The sequence below is a fragment of the Salvelinus namaycush genome, chromosome 9, assembly GCF_016432855.1.
Source record: "Salvelinus namaycush isolate Seneca chromosome 9, SaNama_1.0, whole genome shotgun sequence".
In the NCBI taxonomy this organism is placed as follows: Eukaryota; Metazoa; Chordata; class Actinopteri; order Salmoniformes; family Salmonidae; genus Salvelinus; species Salvelinus namaycush.
In genome coordinates, this window is record NC_052315.1 from 39,318,502 (window position 1) to 39,330,864 (window position 12,363).

The window sequence follows — 12,363 nt, forward strand, 5'->3', positions numbered from 1 at the left end:
TAGCAGTCAAAACAAGTTAAATCGACATCCATTGATGGAAAATGATCTGGAGAGTTTAATAATGTCAATGTATCTTATCTTTTCTCTTGCGAAATTCTTAAACTCTCAATTATTTTGATGATAAACTAAATTTAGCTTCTTAGCCTATATCGTTAAAATTACGTCGATATTTAGCTTGATAACGTTATGGAAAAAGGGTTTGATGGATAAATGTGGCAACTCGTCTCTCGCTGAAAAAAAATAAAACGTCGGCTAGTTTTAAGCACTTGTGAGCTGGTTTTCAGAGCTCACTGGTTAGACATGTTTTGCTAGAACCTGGCAACCCTGCCATCGCAGCGGGTGGTTAGTGAAGAAACTGAGGCGAAGTTCAGGCTTTTTCTCTCGCGAGGAAGGACGCCGTTATCGAAATCCCTACAAACAACACGAGAATTCAACATTCACACGGTAATATAACCCAATCTAACACCGTACATACCCGGTGAGCCAGAAGTGGAGATACTGTATGCTTTGAACCTGCATTCAACATTTCATTTTGAGGACTATTAATATAAGATAAACCACATAAATTTACAACGCGGCCACGGATATGGGCATTGAGGCCTAGTGTACCATTGTATTGCGTGCTTGTTGAACTTGTGGCTAGCTAATGCGAATTATAAATGGTTAACGTTAGTTAGCTAGTTTAGTGTACCTTCTGCAATGGCAATTGTTTTTGCCCTGATATATTACATATAATTACACAACTCTGACTGAATTTGTAGCCTCCTGTTTGTTGACGTTTTGTAAGATATGGCAGCATTCAGAAATGTTATTCCTTATTTACCATGCAAGTTAGCCCAACTAGCTAAGTAGCCCACCTGCCGGGTAATGTCTGACATGTTAGTTTACTACTGTAATCATGGTTTGTCATGCAATAGTTTATCGTTCAGAATTTCTGCTGTTAAGAATACACATATACATGGATGAATCTAGGCTTATCTAGAATGTAAATTAGACGGGCTAACTAGCGAGCTTCTTTACAACTCACTTGAATTGGCCTATGTCAACGTTTCCCAAACTTACTGGGGGACCCCAAAGGCTGTACGTTTCTTGTTTAACCCTAGCAGTTCACGGCTTATTCAAACAATCAAAGTTTGATCATTTGAATCAGCTTTGTGGGGTTTCGAGGACCGAGTTTGTGAAACGCTGGCCTAGATATTAACTAGCTAGCTACATGCAATGGTGGACAGTCATGATTTAGGCTCAGGGACTTATTCAGTAACGTTACGTCGATTCTGTGGAAAAACCTTAAACGGAAGCAAACCGGGAGGGACCTACCTACATTTGTCCAATAGAAACTCGAATTCGTTGCAAAACTGAACCGTTTGGACTAGTGATTACACCATAGGTTTTAGCTAGTTTAGAGTCAATATCAAGACTTAGAATATCTGCAACTTTCTTGTTTAAAGTTAGGTTGTAAACATATTGTCAGCGAATGAAGACATGCTGTATCATTTGTGCACAGTCGCCTGTTCGTTCAAGTTCAGACATCTAGCTTTAATTGTAGTGCCATACCTATATTTACTATTGCCAACAAGATAATGACCATAATTAAGTGTAAATTGTTGATAAATAAAGCTATTTATTGTCACACCCCTCCACACAGTGGTGTTCAAACCAAAATCCAGATATTTGCAATTAGGTACAGGTGGACCCTTTGCGCCACTGTAGGCTGCTACACAATATCCCATGTTTAGTAGGCAAAGTTGGACACATGACACATAAGCTATGTTTGAATGTCCATACTGTATACTACATATTTAATGACTATATACTATTAGTTCATTTTAGTATACTGTAAACCATGGGTGGGCAACTTCAGTCCTCGAGGGCCTGATTGGTGTCACTTTTTCTTCATCCCTAGCAAACAGCTGATTAATCAAATTGCATTCTAAACTGAAGATCATGATTAGGTGATTATTGGAGTCAGGTGTGTTAGCTGGGGCAAAACTGTGACAGGCCCTCGGACTGGAATTGCCCACCCCGCTGTAAATAAACGGTATCCTTTCAGTTGAGCGTACTAACGCTTCGCCTGTCTACCTGAAGTTGGTGCTGTTGCTATGCAGCCTCTTGCTAGCGTAACAAATTACTAGCTAGACATTGTATGACTGTGTGTGTTCTTGAATTCAATCTGGAGTGCCAGAGTGCACTCTGAGTTACTAAATTCAGAGAGTTGTCATTTTTAAATTCAGAGTGTTTCTCCCTGGGGGCGTTCAAGGCACACACTGGACGCTCTTACCGAGGAGCAGGGTTGTTTCGTTCTGACCTTAGAGAAGCAGTCAAGCACCCAAGCTAACTGGCTAACTACTTCCAGACACAAATGAGAGAACACCTCAATCTGACCATTTTACTCGCCCTAGCAGAGGTGGTTGGCAGTTTTCATGTTATCCAGAGCATTGGTGACTGTAAATGTGCTGCTGGCAACAATTTAATTACGCTTTGTTTTGCCAACGTTTAATTACACAGGCCATATTCAATGGGTGTTGAGTGTTTGTAAATTCATCATTTATTCTGTGCTCTGTAACACTCAGGCGAGAGTGCTCCGAACGGAGATAGCCAGATCGAATTTACAAAAGCACCTGAATGTTCATTGAGAACGCACGACGACTATACCATTTAGTTAAGAATGACGGGAATAATCAAGTCAATAAATGTTGGGTAGTTCATTAGATAGCATATAGTTTATATACTGGCAAGTTTGATGTATTGGTAGCCAACTAATGTCAGATAGCATATCATTACAGCAGGTATGTTTGCTAGCTATGTGGCTCGTAAGGATAGCGTAGCTAACAAATTGTCAGCCAACATTACGTGTAAGGTAACTTATTTGAAAAGTCATTACTTTATTACATTGCTCTACATTTTCCTAACATTTGTCATAATTAGTTAAAGCAATGAATTTGTATCCACTCTCGTCGGACTTCGGCTGCATATTTTCTTCAAAACTGAAAATGTTGTGAAGCCACACCCATTTTCTGAAGAATTGCATTATGGAGCCTATACTTTGTATTTTGGCGAATGTAGTACGACATCCGGGAACTTTTGCCATACTAACTATATCTGTACTATGACCAATAAGCATACTATATACTCAATTTACGTCATAAATAGTACGGTTAGTATGAGTATTTAAATTTATACACTATATATACAAAAGTATGTGGACACCCTTCAAATTAGTGGGTTTGGCTATATCAGCCACACTTGTGGCTGACAAGTCTATAAAATCGAGCACATAGCCTTGCAATCTCCATAGACAAACATTGGCAGTAGAGTGGCCTTACTGAAGAGCTCAGTGACTTTAAACGTGGCACCATCATAGGATGACACCTTTTCCAACAAGTCAGTTCATCAAATTTCTACCCTGCTAGAGGTGCCCCGGTCAACTGTAAGTGCTGTTATTGTGAAGTGGAAACTTGCAGGAGCAACAACGGCTCAGCCGCAAAGTGATAAGCCACACAAGCCCACAGAATGGGACCGCCGAGTGCTGAAGCGAGTAGGGCATAAAAATTGTCTGTCCTTGGTTGCAACATTCACTAACGAGTTCCAAACTGACTCTGGAAGCAACGTCAGCACAAGATCTATTCGTCTGGCGCTTCATGAAATGAGTTCTTATGGCTGAGGAGCTGCACTCAAGCCTAAGATCAACATGCGCAAGGACAAAGTGTCGGCTGGAGTGGTGTAAAGCTCGACGCCATTGGACTCTGGAACAGTGGAAACACGTTCTCTGGAGTGATGAATCACGCTTCACCATTTGGCAGTCGGACTAATCTGAGTTTGGCGGATGCAAGGAGAATGCTACCTGCCCCAATACATAGTGCCAACTGTAAACTTTGGTGGAGGAGGAATAATGGTCTGGGGCTGTATTAAAAAAACTTTTTTTGTATCTAGCCCCTTTTTCTCACCAATTTCATGATATCCAAATGCGATCCAATTATGATCTTGTCTCATCGCTGCAACTCTCCAACGTGCTCGGGAGAGGCGAAGGTCGAGTCATGCGTCCTCCAAAACATGACCCGCCAAACTGTGCTCCTTAACATCTGCCTGCTTAACCCGGAAGCCAGCTGCACCAGTGTGTCGGAGGAAACACTGTTCAACTGATGACCGAAGTTAGCCTGCAGGCGCCCGGCCCAACACAAGGAGTCGCTAGAGTGCAATGAGCCAGGTAAAGCCCCCACGGCCATACCCTCCCCTAACTTGGATGATGCTGGGCCAATTGTGCGCCGCCCTATAGAACTCCCGGTCACGGCCGGTTGTAACACAGCCTGGGATCGAACCCGGGTCTGTAGTGACGCTTCAAGCACTGCAATGCAGTGCCTTAGACCGCTGCACCACTTGGGAAGCCACTGGGGCTATTTTTCATCCTTTTGGCTAGGCACCTTAGTTCCAGTGAAGGGAAAGCTTAACACTACAGCATACAATGACATTCTGTGCAAACGATTCTGTGCTTCCAACTTGTGTGGAAGAACTTGACTGGACTGCACAGAGCTCTGACCTCAACCCCATCGAACACCTTTGGGATGAATTGGAATGCCGACTGCAAGCCGGGCCTAATCACCCCAACATCAGTGCCCGACCTCACTAATGCTTGTGGCTGAATGGAAGCAAGTGTGTTACTGGCCCACAATACCCCATAAAGTGGAATTATGTGTCATTAAGTGTCATGAGTCAATATGTATTCAACCCCTTTGTTATGGCAGTCTAAATTATATCAAGAGAACAAATGTACTTGACAAGTCTCATAATAAGTTGCACTGTGTGCAACACAGGAGGTTAGTGTTACCTTCATTGGGGTAGACGTGCTTGTGGTAATGGCTGGAGGGAAATCAGTGGAATGATATTAAATACATCAAACGCATGGTTTCCATTTGTTTGATACCATTCCATTTGTTCTGTTCCAGCCTCCACTGGTGTGCAATAATAGTTAACATTATTATTTTTTTAAATTTCTCATCTCTGTACCTCACACATACAGATAATTGTAAGGTCCCTCAGCCTAGGAGTGGATTTCAAACACCGATTCAACCACAAAGACCAGTGAGGTTTCCAATTCCTCGCAAAGAAGGGCACCTATTGGTAGATTGGTAAAAAAGAAAGCAGACATTGAAAATCCCTTTGACCATTGTGAAATTAATTACACTTTGGATTGTGTATCAATACACCCAGTCACTACAAAGATACAGGCGTCCTTCACCAACTCTGTTGCCGGAGAGGAAAGAAACCATTCGGGGATTTCACCATGAGGCCAATGGTAATGTTAAAACAGTTAGAGTTTAATGGCTGTGATAGGATTAAGCTGAGGATGGATCAACAACATTGTAGTTACTCCACAATACTAACCTAAATGACAGAGTGAAAAGAAGGTATCCTGTACAGAATAAAAATATTCCAAAACATACATCCTGTTTGCAATAAGGTACTAAAGTAAAACTACAGAAAATGTGGCAAAGAAATGAACTCTTATGTCCTGAATACAGCACGTTATGTTTGTGGCAATTCCAACACATTACTAAGTACCACTCTTCATATTTGCGCGCAAGGTGGTGGCTGCATCATGTTATGGGTATGCTTGTCATCGGCAAGGACTAGAGAGCTTTTTATTTTTTATTTTAAATAAAAAGCTAAGCATAGGCAAAATCCTAGAGGAAAAGCTGGTTCATTCTGTTTTCTTGAAAATGGCTGTCTAGCAATGATCAACAACCAACTTGACAGAGCTTCTGCAAATATTGTACAAATCAGGTGTGCAAAGCTCTAATAGACTAACATCATGATCAAACCGGCTCAGCGCGTGTGTGCTCCATCGTGCGCATGTTAAGTTTGTTTATCCCCACCAGACATAATCAGGACACGCAGGTTGAAATATCAAAACGAACTCTGAACCAACTATATACATTTGGGGACAGGTTGAAATACATATGAAACATTCATGGACATATACATTTTTTTATTGTTCACATACATGTGTTTAGCAGATGTTATAGCGGGTGTAGCGAAATGCTTGTGTTTCTAGCTCCGACAGTGCAGTAATATCTAACAAGTAATATCTAACAATTTCACAACCTATACCCAACACACACAAGTCTAAGTAAAGGAATGTAATTAAGAATATATAAATATATGGACGAGCAATATCAGTGCGGCATAGACTAAGATACAGTAGAATAGTATAGAATACAGTATATATATGTGTGTGTGTGTGTGTGTGTGTGTGTGTGTGTGTGTGTGTGTGTGTGTGTGTGTGTGTGTGTGTGTGTGTGTGTGTGTGTGTGTGTGTGTGTGTGTGTGTGTGTGTGTGTGTGTGTGTGTGTGTGTGTGTGTGTGTGTGTGTGTGCGTGCGTATATGTATGTATGTGAGATGAGTAATGCAAGATATGTAAACATTATTAAAGTGACTAGTGTTCCGTTTGTTAAAGTGGCCAGTTATTTAAAGTCTATGTATATAGGCAGTAGCCTCTATGGGCTAGTGATGGCTATTTTACAGTCTGATGGCCTTAAGATAGAAGCTGTTTTTCAGTCTCTCGGTCCCAGCTTTGATGCATCTGTACTGGCCTCGCCTTCTGGATGATAGCAGGGTGAACAGGCAGTGGCTTGGGTGGTTGTTGTCCTTGATTATATTTTTTACCTTCCTGTGACATCGGGTGCTGTAGGTGTACTGGAGGGCAGGTAGTTTACCCCCGGTGATGTGTTGGGCAGACCGCACCACCCTCTGGAGAGCCCTGCAGTTGCGAGCGATGCAGTTGCCGTACCAAGCGGTGATGCAGCCCGATAGGTTGCTCTCAATTGTGCATCTGTAAAAGTTTGAAGGTTTTGGGTGAAAAGCCATATTTTTTCAGCCTCCTGAGGTTGCGGCTTCTTTACCACACTGTGTGGGTGGACCATTTTTCAGTTTGTCAGTGATGTGTGCGCCGAGGCTTTCCACCTTCTCCACTGCGGTCCCGTCTCTAGATAGGGGGGTGCGCCCTATGCTGTTTCCTGAAGTCCAAGATCAGCTCCTTTGTTTTGTTGACGTTGAGTGAGAGGTTATTTTCCTGGCACCACACTCCCAGAGCCCTCACCTCCTCCCTGTAAGCTGTCTCATCATTGTTGGTAATCAAGCCTACTACTGTTGTGTCGTCTGCAAACTTGATGATTAAGTTGAAGGTGTGCTTGGCCTAGCAGTCATGGGTGAACAGGGAGTACAGGAGGGGGCTGAGCACGCACCCTTGTGGGGCCCCAATGTTGAGGATCAGCGAAGTGGATGTGTTGTTTCCTACCTTCACCACCTGGGGGTGACCCGTCAGGAAGTCCAGGACCCAGTTGCACAGGGCGGGGTCCAGGACCGAGTTGCACAGGGTGGGGTTCAGACCTAGGGCCTCGAGCTTGATGATGAGCTTGGAGGGTACTATGGTGTTGAATGCTGAACTATAGTCTATGAACAGCATTCTTACATAGGTATTCCTCTAATCCAGATGGGATAGGGCGGTGTGATGGCAATTGCATCGTCTATGGATCTATTGGGGCGGTAAGAAAATTGAAGTGGGTTTAGGGTGACAAGCTAGCTTGTTGTTGCTAGCAAATTTGTCCTGGGATATAGACATTGGGTTGTAATTTTACCTGAAACGTACAAGGTCCTTTTTATTGCTGAATCTTTGTAGAATATTGACCAATTTTTAGTAGCACAAAATCGTGTGTTCTCTACTCTGACAATTCATACATAGATAAAAGGGCAAACCTAGTTAGTTTTTAGTAATCTCTCCTAGTCCTTCTTCGGTGGATTTTATATGGCTGTTGGCAGCCAACTTTAAGGTGCATTACTGCCACCAACTGGACTGGAGTGTGGACCTCATTCCTCTTTCAATCACCCTCATGGATATATGCTCCTGAAAACCATTGAGGAGATGGGAGAGGTAGGACTTGCAGCATGTCTAGCATCTAAAATAGAACCATTGCGCATGCCTGTGTGGTCAGCATGTTACCCAGAAAGACTCACTGCTGTAATCGCTGCCAAAGTTGATTTTAACATGTTGACTCAGGTGTGAATGCTTATGTAAATCAGATATTTTTGTATTTCATTTTAGAAAAATTTGCTAACATTTCTAAAAATGCATGAATCCATTTTGAATTCAGGCTGTAACTCAACCAAATGTGGAATAAGTCAAGGGGTATGAATACTTTCTGAAGGCACTCTACATCTCAGTATAAAGTAGCTTCTTTGTCTTTCTAGATGAGAAGACGAGAGGATGCCACTTAAGCAGTGGTGTAAAGTACTTAAGTAAAAATACTTTCAAGTAATACTTCAGTAGTTTTTTGGGGTGTCTGTACTTTACTTTTGATGACTTTTACTTCACTACATTCCTCAAGAAAATAATGTACTTTTTACTCCCTACATTTTCCCTGACACCCAAAAGTACTATTTTGAATGCTTATCAGGACAGGAAAATGGTCCAATTCGTGCACTTATCAAGAGAACATCCCTGGTCATCCCTACTATCTCTGTTCTGGCGGATTCACTAAACACAAATGCTTTGTTTGTAAATGATGTCTGAGTGTTGGAGCGTGCCGCTGGCTATCTGTAAATTAAAAAAGAAAAAAAAGATAATAGAAGGAATTTGAAATTATTTATACTTTTACTTTTGATACTTAGGTACATTTGATCAATTACATTTACTTTTGATACTTAAGTATATTTAAAACAAAATACTTTTGGACTTTTACACAAGTAGTATTTTACTGGGTGACTTTCACTTTTACTCGAGTCATTTTCTATTAACTTAACTTTACTTTTACTCAAGTATGACAATTGGGTACTTTTTCCACCACTGCCCTTAAGACACCCACATTAGGATGCTTGCTCAACAAGAAGCCAACACTCTACCTGTTATTATTAGTTCTATGACCCAGACCCACTCAGGTAAAACTTCACACAGGGAATAGAGCAGGAAATAAATCAGACTCTTTCTCAGTTGTTTTCTCCTTGAATCTGGGGCCCTGTCCAGAACCCAAGAGGAAAAAAATCAAGGACAATCAATAAAATACTTAATTCAACCTGAATTTCAAACAGGGTTAGGGTTGAGTGCCCTCTGGTGGAAATCTGGTATTTTGACAAATGGAACCAGACAGTAACCACTTATTACTATTACCTACATTTGATTAACTGAGTTTATAGATATTTAATAATATTGACAATAAAATGTATACTTTTACTAGCTACAAGGCTAAGAGCACATTCATTTCTCAGTTGCAGGGCATAGCTCAAGTAGTCAGTTCTTCAGTCATCTTATATCGACCTTGAGGTAATTTGCCTGTTATTTGCAGGTTGGAATATTGAAATGATGAGTTACTCATATTCTATGCCATGTCAGGATATGTGGCCCTCTAATCAAGCCTAGTAAATTCACATGACTCAACCAATATTGAAACAAATGTATCCCAGTCTCCAATCAGTGAGTGGTGATATGTGCCAAACTATTGAATTATGAGGTCCAGTTAAGCAAAAGGAACAGAACAAATCACATTTTAATTGTCACATGCTTCGTAAACAACAGGTGTAGACTAACAGTGAAATGCTTACTTACATTTTGCTTACTGCATCCCAACAATGCAGAATACAATAAATAAATAATATTTTTTTCTATTATTATTATTATTATTATTATTATTATTATTATTATTAACATAAGGAATAAATAGACAATGAGCAATGATAGCTTGGCTATAAACATAGGGTACCAGTACTGAGTCGATGTGCAGGAGTACAAGAAATTAGGCTATTGAGGTAGATATGTACAGATAGGTAGGGGTAAAGTGACTAGGCAACAGGATAAATAATAGACAGTAGCAGCAGTGTATGTGATGAGTGTGTAAATGTGTGTGCGTGTAAGTGTGTGAATCCAGTGCGTGTGTGCATAGTCAAAAAGAGTTGACTATGCACATACACAAGATGTTCTCAATGGTGCAGGTGTATACCTTTGAGGATCTGAGGGCACATGCCAAATCTTTTCAGCCTCCTGAGGGGGAAGAGTTGTTGCCGTGCCCTCTTATTTTTATTTTTCCTCCCCCAATTTCGTGGTATCCAATTGGTAGTAGTTACAGTCTTGTCTCATCGCTGCAACTCCCGTACGGACTCGGGAGAGGCGAAGGTCGAGAGCCATGCGTCCTCCGAAACACAACCCAACCTAGCCGCACTGCTTCTTGACACAACGCATATCCAGCCCGGAAGCCAGCCGCACCAATGTGTCGGAGGAAACATGCACAGCGTGCACTGCGCCCGGCCCGCCACAGGAGTTGCTGGTGCGCGATGAGACAAGGATATCCCTGCCGGCCAAAACCTCCCTAACCCGGACGACGCTGGGCCAATTGTGCGTCGCCCCCTGGACCTCCCGGTCGCGACCGGCTGCGACGGAGCCTGGGCTCGAACCCAGAGTCTCTGGTGGCACAGCTAGCACTGCGATGCAGTGCCTTAGACCACTGCGCCACCTGGGAGGCCGCCGTGCCCTCTTCATGACTGTGTTGGTGTGTTTGGACCATGATAGATCCTTAGCGATGTGGACACTGAGGATCTTGAAGCTCTCAACCCGCTCAACCAGTTCGGCCCTCCGTTTCCTGTAGTCCACGATAAGCTCCTTTGTCTTGCCCACATTGAGGGAGAGGTCTTTGACCTCCTCCCAGTAGGCTGTCTCATAATCGTTAATGATCAGGCCCACCACCTTCGTGTCATGGGCGAACTTGATGATGGTGTTGGAGTCGTGTGCGGCCACACAGTCATGGGTGAACAGGGAGTACAGCAGGGGACAAAGCACGCACCCCAGAGGGGCCCCCGTGTTGAGGGTCAACGTGACGGATGTGTTGTTGCCTACCCTCACCACCTGGAGGCGGCCCGTCAAGAAGTCCAGGAACCAGTTGCAGAGGGAGGTGTTCAGTCCCAGGAACTTAACTTAGTGATATCTTGGAGGGCATTATGGTGTTGAATACTGAGCTGTAGTCTATTAACAGCGTTCTCAAATAGGTGTTTATTTTGTCCAGGTGGGAAAGGGCTGTGTGGAGTGCAATAGAGATTGCGTCGTCTGTGGCTCTGTTTAGGCATTAAGTGAATTGGAGTGGGTACAGGGTTTCTGGGATGATGGTGTTGATATGAGCCATAACCAGCCTTTCAAAGCTTTTCATGGCTACAGATGTGAGTGATATGGGACGGAAGGAATTTTGACAGATTACATTGGTGTTCTTGGGCACAAGGACTATAGTGGTCTGCTTGAAACATGTAGCACAGACATCAGGTTTTCTTTTTAGAACAACCCCCTTTGTCAAACTGTTTTATTCGCTTATTGCTGATTGTCATAGATTCACTGACATTGGATGAAGAGCCAGAGAATGTCAAGGATCTTTTTATTTGCAATAATGATGTTGTTTTGTGGTCCTCTCTGGCTATACAGGTCTGAATAATGTCGGAACAAGATTTGGCGGAGATAGTGCAGATAGCAGTGGAGGACTTGGGCCAGGGCGACCAGACTGGTAAGATCTATATTACAGACCACAAAGTTCTGTCCAATCACCATAACTAGGGCCATGTGACCTGACAAGGAAAACCACAAGGGGGAAATTGCTGGCTCTCGATAAATGTCATGCTAATACATCCAAAAATGTCTCGATACATCCTTTTGTGTGTATTGAAAAGGAAAGGTTCACCACTGACTAACTATCCATTGGCTAATGGTGAAGCTTCACTTCTGGCTTTAGATGTTTTATTTTAATGGTAGCTACTACCCATGTGGGTACATTAGCAACGGTCATCAATTGTTAAAAGGTTTTAAAAACAATTCTAAAATTGAAAATTGATTTTTACAATCTATCAGATATCGACAGAATAATAGCACATCATCTTTTTTACTGGCATGGACAAATAATGTTGGGTCATTGTCCTGTTGAAAACAAATTATAGTCTCACTAAGGTCAAACCAGATGGTCGGAATTCGGGTGTTAAATTTGTCAAATTTCACTTTTGTAGAATGCACATATAGTAATGTAGTGTGTGTGTGTAAGTATGTATGTATGTGTGTGTATATATATATATATATATATATACATATATATATATATATATACATACATACATACATACACACATTTTGTTAATGTATCGAGTATTTAAAAAAAATATTCTTTGTTAAAATAAAGTTAAAGATATTTGCATAAATAAACCAGGTTATAACCGTTGCAGAAATGTTACACTAAATATCTGCGTGCACTATTTCTGAAAAGACTGCACGCACACACAAATATTGAGATTTATAAACTTGGCACATGCCATACATACACATGTTTCCCGTTATAAATCAGACCTGAATGAAA

At 41.9% G+C, this 12,363-nt stretch overlaps 1 protein-coding gene across 1 annotated transcript in view; it reads left to right on the top strand.

Annotated features, from left to right (window-relative positions):
* The first annotated feature begins 370 nt into the window (after positions 1 to 370).
* The window catches only part of LOC120054050 (protein BANP-like), a 73,450-nt gene continuing 61,457 nt past the window's right edge, over positions 371 to 12,363 (top strand). Inside the window, exons 1-2 of the mRNA XM_039001418.1 lie at positions 371 to 444; positions 11,448 to 11,526. Coding sequence (XP_038857346.1) covers positions 11,457 to 11,526 — 70 coding nt within the window. The 5' untranslated portion in view covers positions 371 to 444; positions 11,448 to 11,456. The remainder of the gene's footprint in view (positions 445 to 11,447; positions 11,527 to 12,363) is intronic.